General features: G+C 39.8%; 1 protein-coding gene across 1 annotated transcript in view; it reads left to right on the top strand.

The window, feature by feature from the left end:
- The window catches only part of DAGLB (diacylglycerol lipase beta), a gene marked incomplete in the record, with an annotated part of 1,624,905 nt that overhangs the window by 599,602 nt on the left and 999,639 nt on the right, over positions 1-25,664 (top strand). Inside the window, 1 exon segment of the mRNA XM_044078626.1 lies at positions 10,384-10,509. Coding sequence (XP_043934561.1) covers positions 10,384-10,509 — 126 coding nt within the window.

Raw genomic sequence — 25,664 nt, 5'->3', positions numbered from 1 at the left:
AACAAGGAAATGCATCAGATTGTCCAACAAAACATTAGTCATCAAACAGAAAGGACTCTACTTCTCATTTTTCTGATAATAAAGCTTATCAATAGACTTTGCCAGTGGAACCTTTTCCAGTGTTCTAAAGGAAAATGCTTGACGGAGAAAAAGCATAGTAGACTTGGGAGTACCTAGGACTTGAAGCGGAGTCTGGGGTTGGGAGATGGAGATGAAAAAAAAGCAGACCAGTAATATTGAAATTAGTAAATAAATGTGAGACTATAAAACATCAGTCACAATGTCTTTACAAGGAAAAGTGGAAAGATTGGACCTTTGTTGACTTTGTTAAACTTGTGGGTGATTGAAACGTGTGTGCCCCACTTTGTCGTTAATGTTTGGAAGGACATTGAAAGGAAGGTGGAGAAAAAAAAAGAATGAAAAGTAACTGTAAGTAAAACAATTTTTTGTTCTTACCAGAATTTGTGTGGGACATTTCATGATATAAGTTGTGTGTTATATAATAAAGCATTTTAGTTATTGTTGTATGTGATTAAGATACTAAAGTAAACAAGTTCCTTTTTTCTTCTTTTTTGTTAGTTTTAAGAAATGTAGGTATTAGAGTGTAAAAAGAGAAGAAAGGCTGGACAAAGGCACATTTAAGTTAATATACTGTAATCTTGAGTTGTTAAGGTGGGGGGTGGGATGTAAAAGTGCACAGATTATAATATATGTAGAGTCGATGTGTTCTCTTACTTTTGTGTAGGTGAATGTCTGGATTATGGCCCTTGGCTTAATCTTAATTTTTTGTGTGCAAGCAAGAAAATAAGATGACACTGATTGAATGTAATGAAAAGTTTTCCTTTGACAAATCTTCCATGCTAAGTAGAGAGGTTTGCACCTCTGTGCAGTTGGTACTTGTGCTTCTGTGGAGACAGGCTGACTATAGGATTAAGCAGTAAAAGCCAGAACACTTTTTTAAAGCTAAAGGTTAATGTTTTCTGAAAGCACATGTTGTTTTTCACATCTGCAAGGAGAATGAAGATTAGACAAGAACAAACAGCGATTAGTGTAAGTTGGAGCACAGTCTGTAACATGAACATAAGGGGAATCCCACAGAACAAGAAGGAGAGCATGGATAACTTTACTGTTAGCTAAAGTTAGGCCTGTGTGCAACTGTTGATTTGGGGCAGTTATTCCATCAGGAAGGTTAAACTTCATTATTTGGAGATGTAAGTATTTTTGTGTGTTTCTTTTAAGTTAGTAGGCTATGAGGTGTTTTAGGGGTGTTTTTTGTTCGTTTGAGAGTTTTAATTAGAGCAAAAGGTCTTATAAAATGTGACATAGGTTCAAATGGAGATGACAAAAAACAACTGTAGAAGAGGTCAACCTGCCAAACATTAGTGGGTGCATGTAATACATAAGCTGAAAATAGACATTTAAAAAGCTGTTATATATAATAGTTGGGAATAATAACTTTTTATCACAACTGCTACACTGAACGTATTATTTTGGAATGTGACTGTTCTCACAGGTACAGACAAAAAGTAAGAGTTTTGAATTATGTTAAAAAAACCAGACTGCAAATATCAGTGCTACAGGAGACACATTTGGAAAGAAATGAGCATGTGACTTTGATAAAGGAAGAATTTCAGTATGGATATTCAGCAGAATGTCAGGGACAAAGGGAAAGGAGAATACTTGTACTCATTGCTAGAGGAGCTCCAGTAGTGATAGAAGAGGAAGAAAAGATAGTAATGGAAAAGTTGTCGTAGTAACAGGCTGCTGGCAAGGGAGGAGGTTTACACTGGCATGCATTTATGTTCCACCCATACTGCTGTTATGGAGCTTAAGAACATTTTGGGAGAAATAATTTAGTTTTCAGCAGGAAATATTATATATAGTTGGGGACTGGAACTTGATTTACAACAGTGTGAGTGTGTCTGCGGGACCTAGAAGGGAAATATATAGTGAAAAAGTGTGGATTTCTGAAGAAATTTATGAAGATATTTGTCATGGAAGATGTGAATTCAGCAGTAGGAAGTCTAAGAGAACTTACATATCATTCCTCAAGGTACAATAACTGGGCTATACTGACTAGAAATTATATTTCATAGGAACATATGCATTTAATTGAAAGCTTTGACACAAATTCAATAACCCCCATATAGCAACACTAAATCCACATATGCAGAGGCCCTTAACTGTAACCTCTGAAGCTGAAACGCAAACAAACACCAGTCACAACCAATGTGTCACCTAGTTCACAACACCAGTGTGCCACCCAGCAACAGCCCCTAAGGCAAGACAATGTACCTAACACTTTAGTCATATTTGACTCTATAGTCCGGCACACTGATGTCCCTCTCACCAGGTTGAATAAGGAGAAAATTATAATCAGCCGCCTGTCGGGTGCCAGGATCCGCCACATAACGCATGCACTCAAGTCACTCCACAACAAGTACAAATATGACTCTGTCATTGTCCATGTTGGAGTGAATGACTTGAGACATACCTCCCTGGACTACATGAAAAGAGACATGGAAGAGCTCTCGGATCATGTGGCCCAGGCAGGTATGACCCTAGCCCTGAGTAGCATCCTGCTTTCGCCCAGAATGATACCACAATATAAGGATAAAATGATTGACTTCAACAATTGGCTAAGCTTATGGTGTCATTCAAAGGGGATCCAGTATCTGTCTGCCTGGGATGACATGATTGACAGACCACGATGCTTTGCCAGAGATGGTCTGCACCTGTCGCCTCTGGGATTCAGGTTACTGGCTAAGGCTCTTGCCACCCCTATAGTGCCTTTTTTAGGCAAACATCAAAGGACAAAACCGCCACCGTAACAGGTAGAAGCATGCAAAATCTGAAGGTAATGCTACTCAATGCTAGAAGTCTAAACCTCAAAATGCACTCTCTCGAGGCACTCCTAAAAATGGAGAACATCGATATCTGTGCAGTAACTGAGACCTGGTTCAAGGCTGCAGAGAGCACCCCTGCAATACCAGGCTACAACTCTTACCACACTTTTCGGCCACCAAACCAGGACCGAAACACTAAAGGTGGAGGAGTGTCAATATTCACCAAGGATATTCACACCACCAGGCTAGTTGGCCAACACAATGTGTCTGAAATTCTCCAAGTGCAACTAACACTAGGTAAGACTGCAATCCAAATGGTAGCTTGCTACAGATCCCCCACCATACCCCAGGATTCTCACTACACCTTTCTAAACATACTGGAAAATATTAAGATAGAACCAAACACCCTAATACTGGGTGATTTTAACTACCCTGCCATTAACTGGGAAAACTACTCATGTCCCAACACCTTTGCACAACTGTTCTTGGAATTCATAATTTCAAACCCCCTGGATCAACTAATCCATAGTCCCTCCAGGGGCTCCAATATCCTAGACCTGGTCATTACCAACATGGGAAATCAATGCTCCATACCTATGGTCACCCCCTCGTTAGTCAGGTCTGACCATAAGCTAATCACCCATAACATCCACATCCCACCCCACCCCCCAGTAAAGAAACCACCATAAAAAACTTCTCCAAAGCCAACTTCATGCTACTCAAGTCAGAAGTGACAAACCTCATGACACCCATGCAGACGGGAACTGAAAGTTCAACTGCTGAATCCTACACTAAGGCACTGTACGAGCACATCCACTCATGCATGAATCGTGCCATCCCAAATAGAACCAAAATGCTCTCATCCAAAAAAAGGAAGCCAATCTGGTGGTCCCCTGCCATAAACAAACTTTACAACAAAAGGAAGAAACTTTTGCAGAAAAGAGGAAAATCCCAGGATGCAAAAAACTCCCTTACTAGCCTCAGTAAGAAACTGAGATGCCTCATAAAATCCTCCAAAGCTAGTTACGAAAATAAAATTGCCAAAGATTCCAAAGACAACCACAAAGCATTCTATAACTATGTCAAGAATCTAAATGGCAATGCTCAGATCTGCTCTGAGCTAAAACAGAATGGCATTAAATATACTGATCCGAAGGATATTGCCAATATCCTGGCAGATCGATTCAGTGCCAACTTCACCCCTCTCACCCCCTAAATGGCCCATCTCAATACCGGAAGATTGCCAAATTCCAGTAATAACGGCCACACAGATACAAAACGCACTCTCTAAAGCCAAGAATACAGCATCCATGGGACCAGATGACATCCCGGGCTGTGTACTACATGAACTACAATATGAACTGGCACCTCACCTAAGTGTCATGTTTAATCATAGCCTCACCTCAGGTTTCATGCCCACTGAGTGGCGCAGAGCTACAGTTATCCCAATCCACAAGGGGGGATCCACCTTGGATCCCGGAAACTACCGTCCCATCAGTCTGACAAGCCTTATCTGCAAGGCCATGGAGCGTATTATCATGGAACTTATAAACAAAGACATTGGCAACCTTCAAACACTGGACCCCACCCAGTTTGGGTTTGTGAAGGGCCGATCTTGTCTCCTGAACCTGATTGACTTCTTTGAATCAGTCTCCAGAGACATGGACAAGGGTAAGGTGGTCCACACAGCCTATCTAGACCTTGCCAAGGCCTTTGACACCATCCCCCACTCTGGAATCATAGATAAACTTACTAAGTTGGGCATTAATCCCTATGTCACCCAATGGGTTGCTAAATGGCTTACTGATAGAACCCACAATGTAAAAGTAGCCGACTCCAAATCCAGCTCCAGACAAGTGACAAGTGGAGTACCTCAGGGTTCAGTCCTGGGGCCGCTCTTGTTTGGCATCTACTTCTCTGAAGTACAGGTCAACACTAAGGGACTCTGGCTAACAAAGTTTGCAGATAACTGCAAACTGGGAGCCATTATTGAACCCCCAAATGATGTGGATACTCTACAAAAGGGCCTTACAGAAACAGATGCTTGGTGCCAGAGCCATGGGCTCAAGCTCAATGCCAAGAAATGTATTGTTATCCCCTTTGGGAAAAAACATGTATCCATGAATTACCATATAGGTGGCAGTACACTAAACACAGAAAGTGTGATAAGAGACTTAGGGACACAGGTGGACAGTGGTCTCACCTTCGATAACCACATCACCACAACAGTCAGGAAATCCTTCTATGTGGCACACCTCATCATGAAGGGCTTTTCATCCAGAAAAAAGGAGGTCAATGTCCCACTGTACTTATCCCTTATTAGACCCATTATAGAATACAACGCCCCATTTGGTATGTACCTCTCAAGACATCTGCAACAACTGGAAAGGCCTCAGAAATACCTCACTAAAAGAATCACAGGCCTAAAGCAGATGCCGTACGCTGACCGCCTTAAAAAACTCCAGCTATACTCGGTCGCATATCGTCTACTCAGAGGCGATCTCTGCTTAACATACAAGGCCATGTCAAACCCAGAGCTGTTGGACATGCTACACTTAAAGAAATCCCAATCCCTCAGAGCTACACGGTCCAGGGATCTAAACCTTGTCATCACAATAAACAAAACATGCTGGAGGGATAGGTTCCTGACCCAGAGACTCCCCAGACTCTGGAATAGATTGCCCATACATGTAAAGCAGAGTGCCTCTTTGGACCTCTTCAAGAGGAACCTTGACGATTGGATGGGAGAAAGGAAATTCACCCCAGGGATCACGTCAGTCGCCCTGCTGGACAGGGGTCCAGGAAAGTAAATAATGTGGGAAGAAATAGCCAGGGAATTGTTATGGCTAGGCTTGTATAGGCCCTAGGGCTGATAGCCTAGTACCAACCTATGAATCATGCACCAATAACAACCAATAAAAAATGCAGAGTAATGAGGTAAAAATGAGACACTTGCACTTCCCTACCTACCTGTTAAAAAGAGAGGAATTTAAGGAATGGGTAGTGGAAATTATTCGAGAATTGTTAGAAAGATAGAAATTTTAGCTATGAGTGGGATAAATTGAAATTGGAGATTAAAATAGGGTCGAAATAAAAGAAAAATATATGGTTGATAGCTAACAAGAATTATTTGCAGGGTCTGACAAAGGTTAAAGTATTGCAGCATAAGTAGAATCTCACAGAACAAGAAGAGGAGCAACTGCAGAATGCTAAAGAGAAAATAAAGGAGTATCTGGATAATACGCATGAGTTTAGAAATATTTCTGTTAAGCAACTGTTTTTTGAAAGTAACTCCAGAGCACAAAAAATATTTGCACAATGACTTAGGCAACAGAAAGTAGAGAGAGTTGTTGCCAAATTGTAGAGGTATTGCAGATATTTTGGTATTTTTTTGAAAATTTGTATGAAGTAGAGGAATTTGGAAATCAAGAAATAATAAAAATGGAAATGTTTATGGAAGACTTAAGTGAGGCTGAACAATTAACAGTTAAGATAGGAGGAGATGGGACAAAATTGGTGACATATAATCGTTCTGCAGTAACGTCTCCAGGAATAAATGGTGTTCTTGTGGAAGTTTGAAAGCTAAAATGTTAGAAAGTGATAAAGATCTGAAAGTATTTGTTTAACAGTATTTTAAAAATTGAGGAAGCACCAACATCCTGGAAGAAAGCTGTGGTGGCTGTAATACCTAAAGATGTTAAAGACCCATCAGATCCAGCTTCATATAGGCCCATTTCAATTTTAAACCATGATTATAAAGTACTTATGTCTATAATAGCTAAAAGAATGACAAAGGTGTTGCCAGATTTTATAAAGGTGAATCATTGTGGTTGTGTGGAGGGGAGGCAAACATTTAACAACATTAATAGAACAATGATGATCCAGAAGGAAACAGAGTGTAAGAAAATAACCACTGTTGGTGGATCTTGATGGAGAGAAAGCATTCAACAGAGTAAGGTGGGATTTGCATTACCTTATACAATAATAAGTTTAAGAGGATATATGAGGGATCGGAGGCAAACATTAAATTGGGGGGGGGTCGTCTCTGATAAGTTCTGCCTGAACAGAGGAACCAGACAGGGGTGTCCTCCTTCCCCTTTGTTATTTGTGTTATGTTCAGAGTTATACTGGCAAAGAAGGTAAGGGTTTCAGAAATTCAGGGATATAATTGGTATGGTAATGAAGAAAAGTTGGTTTTATTTGCAGACAGTAGTATTTTGCACCTGATAAAACCAGAAAAGGACATCTCAGTGCTGTGGAACATTTTAAGACGTTGTCAAATTTTTCCGGGATATAGAATTAATGTAGACAAAACAAAGGCTATAGCTGTAAACTGTGTACCCACACAAGAATTGGTTCAGCAATACTCATATTTATGGGACACAATAAAAATTAAGTATTTAGGAGTATGGGTTAAAAAGGATTCTGCTGTGACAGCTAAGGACATGTTGGAAGAAACTAAACAAAAGATAATACAAAAACTGAGAAACTAGAAGCTCTTGTTTATGGATATGGATAGGAAGATGCAAGCAGTAAAAATGTTTTTAGTCCCTTTAGGGGTATACACTGTTCAGGCATATTTGTAGCAATCAGAAGAGACGTTGTGGATTGTAATTAATTAAGGGTTGAGGGAGTTTATATGGGAGGGGAAGATAGCAAGGGTCAAGTTGGATAAGTTGATCCTTCCAATTGAACAAGGTGGTTTAGGATTACCTGATTTAAAAGGATACTGTAGAGCTATACAGTTAATGATCATATACATAACACAAGCAGAAAATGATTATTCAAAGTGGAGTGGGGTGATGATGAATCAGGGAAGAAATTCAAGAAACGAGGAGACTAGGATTTTGGATGCAGATCTTTAAGGAGAATAACAACAGCAATAGAATATTGTATTCATAAAGTAGCAGAAAGTATTATAAGAAGTAAGCCAATGTGAGAATGGAGAAAGGGGATTCTGCCAGTAGAGATGGCTGCAGTTAGGAGTACAGAGAATATGCAAGAGAGGCTGGAATTTACTGGAGAAAACTGGCAAAGGAACCAAGGTATTGGGAGCAAATAACTGCAAGGGAAAAGGTAGAAGAATGGGAAGAGGCCATTAAGACACTTCTGCAGGCTAGAGACTGCCTTCCCTATTGGGAATTGAGAAGAGCCCAGTATACTCAGTGGATCAGTGGTCTGCTGCAAGGAGAAAGACAATTTTGAGTTAATTACCCTACCTGTAGAGAGAGAGAGCTATTTCTATGTTCAGTGTTCACTCCACACAAAAAGAGAAAGAATACTGCCAAACTCCTTTTATTAATTTGTTTGGCTGAGCTGTTACACTTTCCAAAATGGAAAAATTGGTAGAGACTCTGGAGCAGACAAGCACAAACAGGAGTTGATATGTCATGGCTTTTCAGATGAAGGGTGAGGCTCTTCAGCAAAGGAATGAGGCTCCTAATAGCCATTTAAGTGGTCTGCAGGAGCAGGTGCATCTGACACCCTCTCTTTTAGACACTTTTGACACTCCCTAACTATTAAAAACATTGATCAAGGATGAAGGCGAAGCCTACCTCATTGGCTTTGAGAAGTATACCACCTAAGAGAATTTGGGTTTAGTATGGCATGGCTAATCTTGCTCTTTTCAGTTTACAGCAGAAGTGATTAAAGCATATATAGACATGCAAACTATTGACCATATTTAGAAAATAAAGCAAGAACTACTAGTTAGAACAGATGTATCTTCTGAAGCTTTGAAGAAATTGAGCATTTGGCTCAAGTGAAATGGTAATAGTGCAAAGGCCTGATCTAATGTATATTTTAAGCTTATGGAGAGACCCAAAAGTGTGCAGTAGAAGTAAAACGATAGACATTTTAGTTATTGATAAATTCAAAATGGTACTCCCAAGTAATTTACAAAACTGGGATTTTCAGAGTGACACCAAAAGTACTGAAAGGTTGGTTGTGCTAGCTGGAAGGTTGATAGCTAATAAAGAACCTTTTAAAAACTGAGCAGTGTAATTCTGTAGTTAAGAATGTGCACATCTGTGAACACACACAGACTGTTAGGAACTGAAATAGCATTTGTGCAAATGTCTGTGAATACATAAAAACAGGGAGAGAATAATATAGTTTTGAACCTTTTTTCATGAATATATTGTTTTGTTATTGTGACTGAATATGAATCCACATGCTTGATGTCTGGTGTTAGGGATAGCACCTACAACCCTCTTTTCTTACCACTACCTCTTGAACTATGTACATAACATAAGAACTGTCTGATTTAGTGGATGAAGTTTTTATCCTTGACTTGTTGGCAGTATCTTGGAAGTAGAAGGATTTTCATTTTTTAGAATTTAACATGCAAGAGGCTTTTATGTATTTCTTGTAATGGTTTGGTGTCTCTGCCAACATACCCCTCTTTTGTGCCCAGGTTTGTGATTGTTGTTATGATAACCTAGTCTATCCAGCTGTCAGTGTTTTTCCTAAAATATTGGAATAAAGGAATCTGCTACACATGCTGGATGGATGTAGTTATTTATATTTCCGTTTGGAAGAGTAGACATTAGAGAAATATTGATGAACTGTGTGTCTTACTTCTGAAAGGAAAACAAAGGTTGTATATTAACAAACAAACAGCATCAAAGTGGTATGTTGACCCCCCTTCCTTTTTTGGAAGGCCCTATGAGGAACTCTCCAGCAGAACATCTTCTACTTCTGCTTATTTTGGAACTGCTTTAACTTGAGATATTTTGGAGACTCTCATTTCAAAACATTGCAAGCTATTTGCATTGTTTAATGACATGTCTGATACACCAGTGTTATAAGAGATCCTGCAAATGTCTCTCACCCTGGAATTCTGCTGATACTGCGTGCGGTTCTGTAGTTTAGGATTACTGTTGCAGTGATCTTCCCAAAGAAAGATAGTAGAGTTTAACAGGTATACTCAAGGCTACCCCTGTAAGAACTGCTAAAACTATGGATTAGATTGAGCAGTATTTTCAGTAGCCTGAATAATTATTGTTTCTGTATGATTGTAACATACTTGCTGCATCACTGCAGGTCTATAAATGCTGTTCTTGTTTTCCACAAGTTATTCTGTATGCTCAAAAGAACCAAATATAATATTTGTCAGTGCGTATGCCACTCAGCAATGGTGCTAGCATCAGTTCAGGACCAGCACTGGCTTGCACAAATGATGTTACATGCATAGAAAAACTGATTGCAGTCACGCTGATGAGAAACTTGTGTATTTTTATTTATCAAGCAAACAAAACAGTGCCTGTGAGACAGTGATCTGTTCCTTGATAGTCTACTGTTATGGAGTATACACTCACACGGTCTTACTTTTCTGCATACTGCATGGGTTCTGGATTGTTGGAAAATGGCATATTGGAATTCAGATAGTGCCGAGTTTCATTTGAGAATGATAGTATGGTGTGATGGGGAAAACATGCATTAAAATCAGGAACTTCCTCTGTGTTTTCTGTTACACTCATTTTTGATATATTTGTTCTACATGTAGTCAGTTTTCATACTGTTATTTCCTTTGCAGAATCAAGATTTGGATATGGAGCTTGAAAATGCTACTCATTATATGGTGTTTGCTGCTGCTGCTTATGGATGGCCACTGTATATTTTCAGCAATCCATTCACAGGAGCCTGCCAACTCTGCTGTGACGTGAGTTATTGACGTATATTATTTGGTTTATTATGCAACATTTTATACAAGTATACTATTTTAAGTATTTATTTTTAACCAGGTTTATTTATTTTGTTTGTTAACCAGGTATGCATAGCCAGCAACATTTTTAGCTAGACTTGGATATTTAGGCAAATAAAGCCAAACCCTATGAGGTCTGGACATTTATGTTTCATCCTTTTTAGTGACCTAATCAGCATAGCATAAGTGGATTGTTTGGCTGTACTTAAGAAACATGGGGCTTTAAACCCAGCTGATGCCCATTAAGTATTAAAGTGCCTGCAATAGTTCCCATCGAAACCAAAGGGTAAAAAGGTCACACTGAATGTACCAATAAAGACTTAAAAAGTAAAAACTCATGGCCATTCAGAAGCCTTGAAGTTGAAACACTTGATGCCCTTAAGGGGAGGTCATTTCCATAGACCTTCATTGCAGGAGATTTAAGGTATCGCACAGTGAAAACCCTATATTGGCTGGGTTTTTCTTGCAATTTTTACTTTCCTTCTCATTACAGAGTTCACTTACTCACTAATAACAGCTTGTATTTTTTTATTTTCATAACTGTTCTTCTCACTTGTCTTTTATTCCTCAGCACACATCATTCCACTTGTTAGCACCCATACTGCTTTTTTTTCTCGTCATCATTTGTCATTGTCTCTTAAGTCTTCATCCTTTGCTTCCTAACATCTTTCCCCTGCTTTCTGTCAAGCTAAATCTAATACTAACGTTTGTACCCTTCTGTTCTACATTCTACTAAAAACTCTAACAGTGCTGGTCTTTTGCTTAGGATCCTCCTATTTCTTTCTCTTTGTCCATACTCTGATATCAATCCTTGATAGGGAAGGCAATGTCTAGCCTGCAGCCCAAATAAATTCTTGCCCTCTTTCCATTTTATTACCTTTCCCTCTCTAATTATTTGTTCCCAGTACCTTAGTTCTTTTGCCAGTTTTCTCCAATAACTTACAACCAGCTCTTGCCTATTGTCTGTATCCCTAATTGCAGTCATCCCTATTGACAGGATCTCCTTTCTTAATTTCTGTGTTGGTTTGTATCTTAGATTACTTTTTTACTACTTTATGAATGTAATATTCTGTATGGTAATTGTGATTTTTACCCAAAATCCCACTCTCTACTTTTTCTTATGCTTCCCCCCTGTTTCATCACTACCCCTTTCCACTTTTAATTATAGATTTCTACTTGTGCTTTGTGTAGGAGCCTTAAATGTGTAGCTCTTAAATACCCCTTCAAATTGGGTAATCCCAAACCACATTGTTCATTTGGAAGACTCAGGTTATCCCACTTGAGTCTTGCCGTTTTCCCTTCCCAGATAAAATCCTTCAGCTCTTTACTAATTGTTATCCACAACTTCTCCTCTGGTGGATAAAATATGCCTGACATGTATATAAAACATTTTAACTGCCTGTATCTTACTATTCATATCCATGTAATAGAGCTTCCAATTTCTCAGTTTTTGTATTATCTTTTGTTTAATCTCTTTCCACATTTCCTTAGCTGCCACACCAGAAAATCCTTTTTAATCCATACTCTTAGGTACTTCATTTTATCATTTTTCCATAAATTTGGATATTGCTGAACCAGTTCACGTGTGGGAACATAATTTATCATTATTACCTTTGTTTTAGCTTCATTAATTTTGTATCCAAAAAGATTTGAAGCTGCCTCAAAATGTTCTACAACACTAAAATCACTTTTCTGGTTTTATCAGGTATAAAATATTATCATCTGGAAATAGAGCCAGCTTTTCTTGACTACCATACCAATTATATCCTTGAATCTGTTATTTTCTTTGTCAATGGTTCTAAGTATTGTGCAGCTAACAGAGGAGAAAGAAGACACCCCTGCCTGGTTCCTCTGCTGAAACAGAAATTGTCTGAGAGGAACCTACCTACTTTAATTTTCTCCTCCAATCATAGGAAGTTACTAGGCTAATGGCCCTAGGGCCCTTACAAGCCTAACAAAGTTCTACCATTATTTCCATGATCAGCACTGAATGCCCGTGTCCAAGAGGGACATAGGTGGAACCCCTGGGGTGAATTTACGGTTACCCATCCATTCGTCCAGATTGTATTTGAAGAGGACCAATGAGATGTGCTGTTTGACACGAAGTCGGAGTGGCTCCTGTAAAACCCGGGAGAATTGAGAGTTTTTTACCCCTACCAATTCAACAAAGAACCTTCACCCATTCTGTCAGTCGGGGGAGACAGAAACGGAGGTTCTCGGGAGACCGGGGCCAAATGAACAGCCGGAGGACAGTCTTGTTGTCAACCTATCTAATTATAACTTATCTACCAGTGAGATGTATTTATTGAACAGAGGATGTTATGTAGTCCAATCTCACCTACATTCTTACCCGTGGGTTCAGAGCCGAACCTCGGCTCCAACTCGGCCATACTCTAGCTTGAAGTCTTCAATTGGCTCGTGGCTAAGAGGTATCCCATGCTGCACTGCTCCCTTTCCCCAGATCTTATTTGCCGCTCATTACACTCAGACATGGTGTCGCTCTTGGCTGTGGCTACATATAACTATTTCTTCTACTTTTTAGTAGTTTGTTGCTCCAAAAGCTATTTTCATAGCTAGTCTCTGTTTTTTGATAAAACTGTTTGTGTAGCCTGTTCATGGCTTTTTGTCTTGGTATCCCGTTTGCGTTCCTTCTCTTCTTATGGGCTAGGCCCGTTTCAGTTAGAGGACCTAGTCCTCTAGTTGTGGGTGTCACAGTTTCCCTGTGTATGCTTGTTCCGGTGGTTGCCCCGTCCCTTTGGGCTAGGGCCGTTTAACTTAGAGGACCTAGTCCTCCCTTGTTTTGTTTGTCAGGGCAGTTTAAGTTAGAGGTCCTTTCTTCCCTGTGTGTTTGTTGTTCTAACGAACTTTTAATTTAGAGGCATAGTTCCCGTGTTTTTCTGTTGTTGGTGTCAGGTTTGTCTTCTGATATTGTGTACAGTGTCATACCAATATGTCTAAAGTTATAAAAGAACACAAGCCTTCGGGCTTCAAAAAATGTAATTGTGGATCTAAAACGGATATTACTGATGGGCACTCTGTGTGCGTGTATTGCTTGGGGGCTATCCAACTCCAAGAATTGTGTGTATTTTGTCATGCCTTTAGCCCACGCGTTCTTTAAGAGAGGAAGAATAAACTGATTCTGAAGGGATTACTGAAACCCTCCTTCGACGAAGACTTGGAGAGGGCTTCCAGTTCTAAGTCGTCTCCCTCTAAAACAGACAAGACCTCTAAATAAAAAAAAAAATGCTCTCCAGCTCCGTCAGTTTTATCGGATCTACCAGAGAAAGTTGCCAAGTCTACTTTAGCTTCCTTGGCTCCATTGGCTTCGGGGCAGAAGGAAGTGGGTGAATTGATCAAGTCAGCATCGGCTCCCAGTCTCTCGGAGCTGGTGACAGAGATACTTGTTCGGAGCCGGTCTCCAGTTACTAGACCAGGTTCTCCTTCTTGTAGGTCTCCTTCTGTAGGGAGGTCCAGATCTCTGACCTTATCCTCTAGGTCCTCCAGGACTCTCTCGGACGATGATGTGGATAGAGTGGTACAGAGACTGCTCCAATCACCAATGTTGGCCAAATTGTTTTCGGTTCCAGCCCAATTGGCCCCGTCAACCGTCACCCACCTATCCTCGTATGTTCCTCCTCTGAGCCTTTCTTGGCCTTCGGAGCCAGAGTTGTCGGTTCCATCTGATGACTTTAGGTCGGCTCCAATAGCCCATCCTGGCATCTCGGTTCCGATCTCCGCTCCGACCCCATCGGTTCCGTAAGCGGGGTCAAGGGCTCATAGTTCCTCGGTCGGACCCGCGGGAGAGGTCTCGGGTCGATCTTCTTTGGCTCCTAGCCTCCCCCTCTGTGCTTCGGCACGGGTGAGCTTGAGCCCTGCCTCGGCTTTGGACCTTATCCCTTCGGCCCGAGGGCTTACATGGTTGGTTGTTCTTCGGAGCCAGGGGGGCTCAGCTTTTGAGGTTATGCGGACCGTGCTGGCCAGGTCCTCAGCTGCGTCTGATGGCACCGACACTCTACCCCCTCCAGCACCGGTATTAGTTTCTTATCACCCTCTGTCCTGGACAGAGGAGACCCAAGGCCTCAGGATACCCCCATGAGTGTTCCCCAACTTTCTGAGGTCTCCCCAGAGTGTTTGCCTGAGGAACCCCCCCAGAAGAAGAGTGTGCAAGAGGAAGCACATCGACTCCCAGGATGAGTCTTATCACTTCGGACACCGACCTCGAGGAGTCAGAGGGGTCCCCCAAGTCATCCTCTAAAGATATCTCTTTTTCAGATATCCTGGAGATCTTGAAGCAGAGAAGCAACTGGCCCTCCAAATCTCCCTCTGTGTTCCTGAAGGCCTTTGGGTCTCAAACCTCTGCCTCTTGGGTTTCTCCCTCATTCGATAAACTCCTGGATCTTGTTTGTCAAAGGTTGTGGGAAACCCCTGACACTGTGGAACCAGTCCCCAGGAGACCCAAAAAGTTTTTGTCCGCCCCTGCTGACAAGGAATTTCTCACAAAGGGCGTTCCAGTAGATGCCATGGTGGTGGCAGCGGCCACCAAAAAGGAACTGGCTGAGACTTCATCTACTGTCCATCCACCTAACAAGGAATTTAGGACCATGGACCGCTATGGGAAGCGTATGTTTTCTTCAGCGGCCTTTACTCTGCGGTCGCTGAACTATTTGTCACATTTTACATGGCTCTAAAGAGATCTTCTAAAAGAGCTTGGAGAGTCCCTACAGGGTAACGTTTCTGACGCAATGGCTCAGAAGGTCAATGCCCAGATGTCTACCCTAAATTCCATTACGAACTCCTCCATGAGGCTGATCTTGCATGCAGCCGACTGAGCGAGTAGGCCAGTGAGTTCCGGAATCTCTCTTAGGAGGCATTCCTGGATGCACCTGTGTAATTTCACAGAGACCTTCAAGTCTACATTCACCAACGCCCCATTTGACGGTTCATCGTTGTTCGGAACCAAGGTGAAGGATACTTTCACTAGGTGCAAGCAGGAAGGAAAAACCCTATCTACAGTGGGAGTCCATTTTTCCATGCCTTCTAGATGTTATCCCAAGGGCCAGAAGGATGAGAGGATGTGGTTCAGAAAGCCGCAGAGGTTTTTTCAAGACTCACAAAGTGATTCCCCCTCCAGAGGCAGGGGAGGGCGTGGTAACTCGGGTAGATGCCGCCCTAGAGGCAGAGGAGGCCTGTGTAACCAAGGGGACCATGATTCCTTTTGCGGTTCCCCCTACCAGTGCTCCTGATGGGAGGGCCGACTGCGCTTCTCCAGAGCCAGTCGGGGGTCACATTTCCCTATACCCAGAAGCCTCGCAAGACATCACCCAGGTAATTTCCGGAGGATATCATATTCCCTTCTCTTCTCATCCCTGCCAATCAAGAGAATCCCAGATGCCCCACCCAGTCAAAGGGATTCCGCAGCTTCAGAAGTTCAAAAGCTGCTAGCAAAAGGAGCCATCCAGCATGTCCCCTCAGACCAGCTCGGATTAGGGACTTACTCAAGATTCTTTTTGGTGCCAAAACGAACAGGGGACCATCTTGGATCTCAGACGCTTGAGCCTCCATGTAAAAAAAGTCCAAGTTCTGAATGGTCATTTTACAGTCTATTCTCCCATTGCTGGGGAAAGAAGTATGCCTATGCTCCATCGACCTCAAGGATGCATGCTACCATATAAAGATGGACAGGGCATCCAGAAGTCATTTATGCTTCCAGCTGGGAGCCAGCCATTATCAGTTTCGAGCCCTGCCCTTTGGTCTCACCACAGCCCCCCAGGGTGTTCACCAGAATATGGCAGTGGTGACGGCTCACTTGAGACGTCAGGGATTCCAAGTATTTCCGTACCTGGACGACTGGCTCCTGTCTGCCCCCACCAGGCATCTAGTACTACAGACCAAGGATGCCACCATTGCGCTGTGTCAGTGATTGGGTATCACACTAAACTGGGAAAAGTCTGCCTTGTTGCCCTCGCAGCGTGTCACCTTTATAGGCGCCGAGTTAGACATTGTGCTCATGAGGGCTTTCTTACCATAAGAAAGAAATCAGGTTTTGCAACAACAGGTCTACACATTGCTTCCACTGAAAAAGGTAAAGGCAAAAATGGTTCTCAAATTGTTAGGGACAATGGCTGCCACAATTATGCTAGTCCCTCTTGCAAGACTACACGAGGCTCCTTCAGTGGTTGCTCTTTGCCCAGTGGTCCCTACAACACCATCCGCTTTCCCATCTTATTAAGATTACAGACAGGTGCCCCCCCCCCGAGGGGTGATAAGGGTGAAGCAGCTGCTGCACTTGGTGTTGAGGCTTTCTGAACCACTAGTGGGATCTATGCTGGTGGCTTCAGACCAGCAATCTCAATGTGGGAAAGCCCTTCATTCTACCTCCTCCAGTTGCCACGGTGACCATGGATGCCTCCCAGATTGGGGGGGGGGCATTATCTTGGCAGGACAGTCCAAGGCATGTGGCAAGAGCATGACATACATTTGCATATTAAAGTCTTGGAGATGAGAGCAGTGCTATTAACAATGCAAGCACTACAGAGCTTTCTTCCTATCGAGACGATTGCAATCCAGTCGGACATGTCAGTGGTATGGTATGTGAACAAACGGGGGGGGGGGGGCAAGTCGTACCCCCTTTGCAGAGATGCTATTCAAGTGTGGCAGTAGGCAGTGTCTTCCCAATGCTTTCTTGTGGCAGTGCACATTCCGGGGAAGTCCAACGTGATTGCCGACAGGTTGAGCAGAGCTATTCTAATGCCTCACGAGTGGTCCCTGAACAAGCAGGTTGCAGAGCAGATTTTCCGCAGATGGGGTCAGCCTTGCTGCGACTCATTTGCCAGTCCCCTCAACACCAAGTGCAGCAGCTACTTCACCCTTATCCCCCCTCAGGGCAGGACACCCAGGGATGCTCTAGTTCACGATTGGCTCTCTGGTCTACTTTATGCCTTCCCACCTGTTCCTCTGATAGCAAAGGTTATTCAGAAAGCTCAATTCTTCAGTTTTCAAAGATGGCTGCCATTCTGTAAACACTGCTGACCTGCAGCTCCTCAATAAACCTGAGAAAAATCTGTAACCTGAGTCGATACCAAGAGGTTTGAACGTCAAATTAAAGTAAAAAAAGATGCATCTACACTTAATTAATCTATAACCAGGAAAAAAAGTGGAAAAAAAGTCTTTATCTATCAGGATTCCAAGTGATTAGCTAGCTCTGAAGAGAGAAATAAACAAAGGACTGTCTGCATTCTTCATTTTACCTGTCAGCTTGCGGAAAGGAAAATGTCACAAGAAGGAAAAAGCATGGAAACAACTACTACCAAAACAAAGCTGTCAGAATTACAGTCACCAGTAAAGGATGGGAGTGCGAAAAAACAAAGAATTACTAGACAACAGGAACAACAGAAACCAGAGACTAGATCTAAAACTGATCAGCCACTGAACATGGACGATATCAAACATGCTTTATTGCCTATACAAGAAGCTTTAAAGGACCTGACTACTCAAATACAAACTTTTGGAGTTTTATGTAATCAGTTGCTGTAGAGAATGGACAAAACAGAGGCTAGAATTTCAGAAACCGAGGACAAAATAGACTTGCTGGAGAAGAAAACAAAGGTACATGATGTGGAGTTACAAGCCATGCAAAGCAAACTTATTGATTTAGAAGCGAGGTCTAGAAGAAATAATATTATTATTAGAGGGTCCCTGAAAACATTCAGTATGCAGAGCTAATACCAACTATAACACAAATACTTGAAGTTTTGTTAAATTATGCTGATGGAGTGAAACAAATTGTTATCGAAAGGGCACACAGAGCACTGAGAGAGGTACAAGCTTCTAATATGCCTAGACCTGTATATGCTAAGATATTGAACTTTCAAGATGTTAGCAAAATACTTTTTACTGCAAAAAAGAATGGTGGCTTTGTTATGTGGAAAAATAGTAAAATATTTCTGGCTCAGGATTTACCACTGCAAGTAAGGCAAGCTAGGCAGTCTTTATCTGCATACTGTAAATTTCTGATTGACAAGCAAATTAAATTCCAGATGAAATATCCTAATGTGCTTACATTTATGGTGGATGGGATTAAATATTCTGTTTCTACTAAAAACGAGGCAAAGGGAGTGTTTCTGAAGGTTTTTAAAGTTTTACCTGCATCAGAGGGCTGAAAGAAACTTCCGTTGAGACTGGCATGCTCCTGAGGTCAGATCCAGTATCTACTATACTTCGAGGCTTAGGTAATCCTTTGTTCCCTGCTTAAGTCATTTAGGCCTCTGTAAAAGCAATAAAACTGTTTGTTTGCGATAATCCGAGGGTCTGCTGGCCGTTTTGCGAACTTTTATGACCTCTACGAACTTTTTTCGTCGAGTGGTAAACAGGAAATCTCTTGAATGCAGCTGAGAGTGTGGATTTCGATGTAACACTTCCTGTGGTTCAGCTGCGAATGTGGTCCCCCGTCGTGAGTATTACTGATGGTTTTCCTGGTTTGAGAAGCTGAAAAGAACTGACATAATGTGTTAATGTTTTTTTTTAACAAGTAAATAACATTAGAATATGTACATGAAGCATATAATAACATCTGTTTTTCCTGTTTTTTTTTTTCCCCTTATGTTTATAGTGTTGAACCAAATTATATTTTTACAATATCTGCAGTTGGTGCAAGGTATAGCACTATATATATGAATATAAATAGGTAAATAGTGGCTATTGGGTGGTGTTAATTAGACAACTAATGTCGGTATAGTTAGGAACTAAAGCATGCAAATGCAAAACTTGATAATTGGTAGTTGCAGGCACTGTGTATGGTACAGAATTATAATGTGGGATGCATTTATTTTTTTCTGTCTGTGTGTTTTTTTTTTTTTTGTTTGTTTTTGTTTGTTTCTTTTTTCTTTCTTTCTCTCTCTCAATAAAAGTGGTATATAAATAATGATTGTACCAAAAGAGGTATTTGGGGTAGGTATAAGTAGCTAGTTAATATATTATTTTTTTTTTCTTTAAATGGTAATAATACCTTACAATAGAGATTTGCTTAATTAATAGTTGGAACATAAGCTGTAGAGCAATATCAGTGTTTGTTAGGGAATGTTTAGTTTAGACTTTGTAGTAGCTAAGTTAGAATATATAGGTTGTAAGTTTAGGAAATGTTTTAAATTTTATTACATGAAGCTTTTAAATATGTTTGTGTTTTTAACCTTGTTCATGTTTTTTTACATACCAGACCTATATAAGTCCTGGTCCAGGGGTAAAGTGGGTAGGCACTGGCTGGGGACGGGATGTAGGAAATGCTTCCAGATTATGTTTAGTATGCAGTTAATACATATCCATTGGATAATTTCCCTTTTATACTATTATTGGATAATTAGACCTGTCAATGTGGGAAATAGACTCATGGAACGTTAAAGGGATCCAGAACTTGAAGAAGAGGAAGCTGTTACTACACATATTGCTACAGGACAAAGCACTGTTTGCATTTTTACAAGAAACACACTTGTTAAATGATCAGTGGGATGATATTAGGAAAAAGAACTGGATTAGAGCGGTAGTGGCATCAGAAGGTAAGACAAACAGTGCTGGAGTAGCTATAATTATTAAAACTCAATACAAAGACAAGATTTTAGACTCTAAAGTGGATCAAAATGGGCGAGGGTGTTATGTTATTTTATCGGATAATGCGTTTGATAAACCTCTTTTACTTTTGAATATATATGCACCATGTAATGACCAACAAAGTTTCATAACATCATTATATCCAATCTTAACACAGTATGATGGTTATTATTTTATTGTGGGTGGGGATTGGAATACCTATCAAAATCCAAAGTTGGATAGGTCTTGTCCACAAAGAGCATTTAATAAGCAGGCCGGGATAGCATTAAATGACTTCAAGGAAGATTTTCAATTATATGACCTCTTTTGTTATGCACATAATATTAATAATGCAATTAAGTATACCTTCTATTCACCATGCCACAAAATGTGGTCTAGGATAGATTTTTTCTTGATATCCAAAGCATTAATTAATTTGGAACCAGTAGTGGTTATACATACTCGATATCTATCGGATCACTCAAAAATGTTGTTAAGGTTTTCTAAAGATTTAAAAGATACATGAATGCATAGAGGTTATAACTGGTCACTTAATCCAAATCTGTTAAATAAAAAGGATATAATAGATGGAATTGTAAAATATCTGAAAGGTTTAACAGATAGGATGAAGCTTCAGGAACATACTCCTGATATTGAATGGGAAGCAGCTAAATCTCAAATTAGAGGATTTCTTTTGCAAAAAGCCTCATATTATAAGAAAAGGCAAAACAATGATATTCAAAAATTAGAAACAAAAGTGAAGCTACTCGAGAAAGAACTGATTCAGAATATTAATGCTCAAACAGAGAAGGAAATGTTGAAATGTCAAAGGGATCTCTTCTTGCTGCATAATAGTAGAGTAACACTTCAGGAGCATAGGTGTTTAGTGAAATATGCAATAATGTTCAAATACTGTCAAAAGCATTGGCAAGGATTATAAATCAATCGAAAACAGCAGTACATATTTCGGAAATACAATGCAATGACACAGTGTATTCTAAAACTGAGGATAGTATTGATATTTTCAAAAAAATCTATACCAAGGTTTATGAGGGTCAAATTGATAGGTCTGTACATAAACAGAATAAAAGATTCTTGCAAAAAATTAATTTTCCAAAATTAGAAGAGAGTCTGCAAGTTAATCTGATTAAACCTATATCTTCAGAGGAAATAGTATATGTAGTTCAACATATGAAAGTAAATAAGTCACCAGGTCCTGATGGTTTGACAGTTGAATTTTATAAAGAGTTTGCTGATAGTTTTGGTAAAATATTGTCTCATGTATTTAACTACATAATCAGAAATAAAATTAGTGACCCTCACCTTAATGCGTCAAAAACAATCTTTATACATAAAGCTAATTCAGACCCCCAAAGCCCGGATAATTATAGGCCAATAGCATTAATAAATGTGGATATGAAAATTCTCACTACCATTATAGCATGTAGATTAAAAAAGATTATGGTCCATTTAATTTCTAAGGAACAGGCTGGATTTATGGCAACTAGACAAACTAGTGATAACACACTTACACTACATAATATGATGATGTATGCTAAACAAAACAACTCTAATATTTATGCCCTTATAATAGATGCTTAGAAAGCATTTGATAGAGTGGATATAAACTTTTTGTTTGATGTGTTGCCTTATTTCAATATGCCACAGGAATTTATTCAGATACTACAAATATTATATAGTAATCCGTATACTACGTTATATATTAATAGGAGTTATTCTAAAAGAATACAGATTAAAAATGGTACACGGCAGGGTTGTCCTTTGTCCCCCTTATTGTTTAACCTCTATTTTTATATATTAAGCAAAATTTGTATCATAATGCACCAATACTTTATAGGAATAAATTAGTAATGTCTGCATTTGCTGATGATCTTATTATTTATTGTACAACCCCAATTTCTGATAGTGAAAAGATATTAAATGTTATAAACGAATTTTCAGAAGTCTCTAATTATAAAATTAATTTGGAGAAAACTAGTATTTTCCCGTTAAGAACCTCCTAAACCTTTTTCATTAATGTCCCTGTTGGGGAAGATATCATGTAAAGAAAATATCAAATATTTGGGTATTAGCTTCTCTACGGATAATAAGGACTTTTATAGTAATAATATTAGAGTATGGAAACTAATAGTAGCTGATTGTGGCAGATGGAGGAATTTAAGACTACCGGTATGGGCAAAAGTATCAATAGTGAAAATGAATATATTACCACGAATGTTATATATCTTTAGGTCTGCTCAAGTATCAATTACAAAGACAGTTTTTAAACAAATTCATAAAGATCTAGCTAAATTTATTTGGGAGCCAAAAAAAACTAGAATATCGTATGAGAAATTAATGACACCGAAGAGTAGAGGAGGACTTGAGTTACCGAATTTTGAAGTATACTATTTAATTGTGAACGCCAACAGGTGTTTAAGAATTGCTTATTACGAGGTAATTAATACAAAGTGGATACCAACTTGGGTGGTCTTGAATTACAAGCATATTCTAGATCGGAACATAAATCCTAAAGCTTTACCCTTTTTGGATAAAAGTAGTTTGATAAAGTATGGGATTATGGACCACTTAAAAACATATGTGTCATCTTTGCAAAATTTATTCCAATCAGTAGACTTGTTGCAATATATGATGTTTTTTCAGCCTTTCCATAGGAATCCCAATTTTAAACTAAATAATCAGTTGATTGATCTTAGTAAATTCCCATTAATAGTTAATTCTTGATGTTTTTAATAATTTTCATTTATTGGCTTCGCAAGTTAGGCAGGAATTGAATCTTCCTAAGAGTTATATGGTTGTCATGAGACAAATCAGAGAACTTGCTCTGAGTCATTTTGAAAACTTTAAACCGGTAGTTGGAATTGTGGATAAATGCTCTGAATTGTGGCAGGCTCTCCAACAGGAGGTCAAATTTATAACAACAACAAATAAATTAATTAAAGATTTAAAATTCCAGGATAAAATTCTGTTGTCAGGGTATTGGGTAAACAAAATGACAGTAGCAGATAATCAGGTATTAAAAGCAATTGATTTAACAATAAAATCGGTCTCTTTTCAAAAGTTGATGTATCGCAGTTGATGATTTGGAATAATGCTTATTATACACGTCTTAGGTTACATAAATTTAATCCTAGGAATTCTCCAACTTGTCCATATTGCACAAATCAAGCGGATCTTCTTCATATGTTCTGGAGCTGCAAGTGTATATATAAACTTTGGAACTCTCTTAGAACACAACTACAAAAGATGGGTTATCAAAGTTCAACGTTATCATGGGAATTTATGATTCTACATGTTCCTCCAAGAGAGCTCTCTAGGTCACAAACTATAATATGTATGAATATTTTTTTGCTGATGAAGTTATATATAGCTACAAATTGGTTAGAACCAGATAAGACATCATGGGATAATTTCAAGCTTGTGGCTATAAAGCATATATTAGCACATAAATTACTCCTGAAGCAAAGTAACAAAAATATTAATAACCCAAAAATTTGGGAAAAGGTTTTTAACATTATATTTGCATAATACTGTTATTAGGAATATATTAAAGTTTGGATGTATATGTGGAGGAAACAATGTTTTGAAAATATGTATGATATGTACGGATGCAATGTACTTCTACAAATGTTTTGACTTTTTTTTTTCCCCTGGTGTATTATTTTTTGGAATAATGACGATTTTTATATGGAAGCATTTCATGTAGATATTGTATATAGTTTTGATAGTAATAGTAGTGAATTATGTGTGTGATTTTATTGTATTTTGAAAATATATATCAATAAAAATTTATTATGGAAAAAAAAAAAGAAAGCTCAATTCTTCAGAAGCAGAATGATTCTGATTGCTCCACACTGGCCACATCAAATTTGTTTCCCCTTTCTCCATCCCTATCTCATGGATGACCCCTGGATTCTGGACCCACAGCCAGACCTGTTGACTTATATGTCAGGGCAGTTCCATCCCTCTCTTCAGACCCTCCAGTTGACAGCTTGGCTACTCCAGTTCCATCACTAGTCAGGCTTCATCATTTTTCTCCGGAAGTAGTTCATATTCTGTCTTCTTCCCATAAGCCTTTGACTAGGAAGATTTATTCCAGTAAATGGAAAAGATTCTCCATCTGGGCTCATGAAAGGCAGATTGACCCTTACACCGCACCAATTTCATCAGTTCTGGAATTTCTCTCCATGCTTTTCAGTCAGGGGTCAGCTGCCGCAACCATTAAAGTTCAGTTAACGGCTTTCTTCACCTTTCATGTCGCTAATAAATCCAGTCTAATGGCGCATAGACTTTGTAAGTCATTCTTAAAGGGCACTATGCTGCTTCGACCTCCATTCTTTGATCCCATAATGCCATGGGACCTCAATTTTGTGCTAAAGTGTCTCACTTTGTCTCCCTTTGAGCCTCAAGCCTGTGACTTGAAATATTTGTCATGGAAGACAATCTTTTTGGTAGCCATCACTTCAGCTAGGCGAGTCTCTGAGCTCCAAACTTTGACATTTAGACCTCTTTACTTGGTATTTCACAAGGATAGGGTTTCCTTCAGACCAAATCCTTCCTTTATGCCAAAGGTTGCTTTGGTTATTAATCTTAACCAGTCTTTGAGCTGCCTGTATTTTTCCCAGAATTTTCCAATTAGGCAGAATTTAAATTCCACCAGCTAGATATTCATAGACAATTGCGTTTCTGTTTACATAGAAGGAAGAATCTTAGGAAATCAGATCAGCTATTTGTCTCGTTTTCAGACAATAGACTTGGGTCTGCTGTTTCTGAAGTAACCCTATCCAGATGGATCTCTAGTTGTATTTCCTTCATTTATTACCTTTTATGGTGAAGGCTCATTCTACACGATCGATGTCTACCTCTATGGTATTTCAGGCCAGGATGTCTATGGATAATATTTGTGCTGCGGCTACATGGGCATCGCCTCACACCTTTATCAGTCACTACAAATTGGATTTGATATCCAGAGGCAGATTTTCCTTTGGTTCCACAGTGCTCAGGAGTATTTTCCACTGACCCACCCGAGGTTCAGGTGCTGGGGACGCTGTCGCACGGGTAAGAATGTAGGCGAGATTGAACTGCATAACATCAAGAAGTTATGTACTCACCGTAACGTTCAATGTATGTAGTCCATCTCGCCTCACATTCTTACTTACCCTCCCGCCTTCCCCCTCCTGGAGGGCCTAGAGGTTTGTTCTGTTTCAGTACTCCTTTTGTTGTTGGGCTGATTCTTCCTCTCTATGTGTTGTGTGTGTGGGGTGTGATTGCCTGAGCTTGCAGCAAACAAGATCTGGGGAAAGGGAGCAGTGCAGCATGGGATACCTCTTAGCCATGAGCCAATTGAAGACTTCGAGCTAGAGTATGTCCGAGTCACGGGTAAGAATGTGAGGTGAGATGGAGTACATACATCGAACGTTATGGTGCGTACATAACTTCTTATTTATCTTTCGTTCCAACTACGGCAATGAAACTAAAAGACACTTTTACTGCTGTAAGACTTTTTGCTCGAA

This window comes from Protopterus annectens, chromosome 1.part1 (genome assembly GCF_019279795.1).
Source record: "Protopterus annectens isolate FY-2018-M chromosome 1.part1, PAN1.0, whole genome shotgun sequence".
NCBI lineage: Eukaryota > Metazoa > Chordata > Ceratodontiformes > Protopteridae > Protopterus > Protopterus annectens.
Note: the sequence above shows the minus strand (reverse complement) of the source record. Positions and strands in the feature narration are given on the sequence as shown.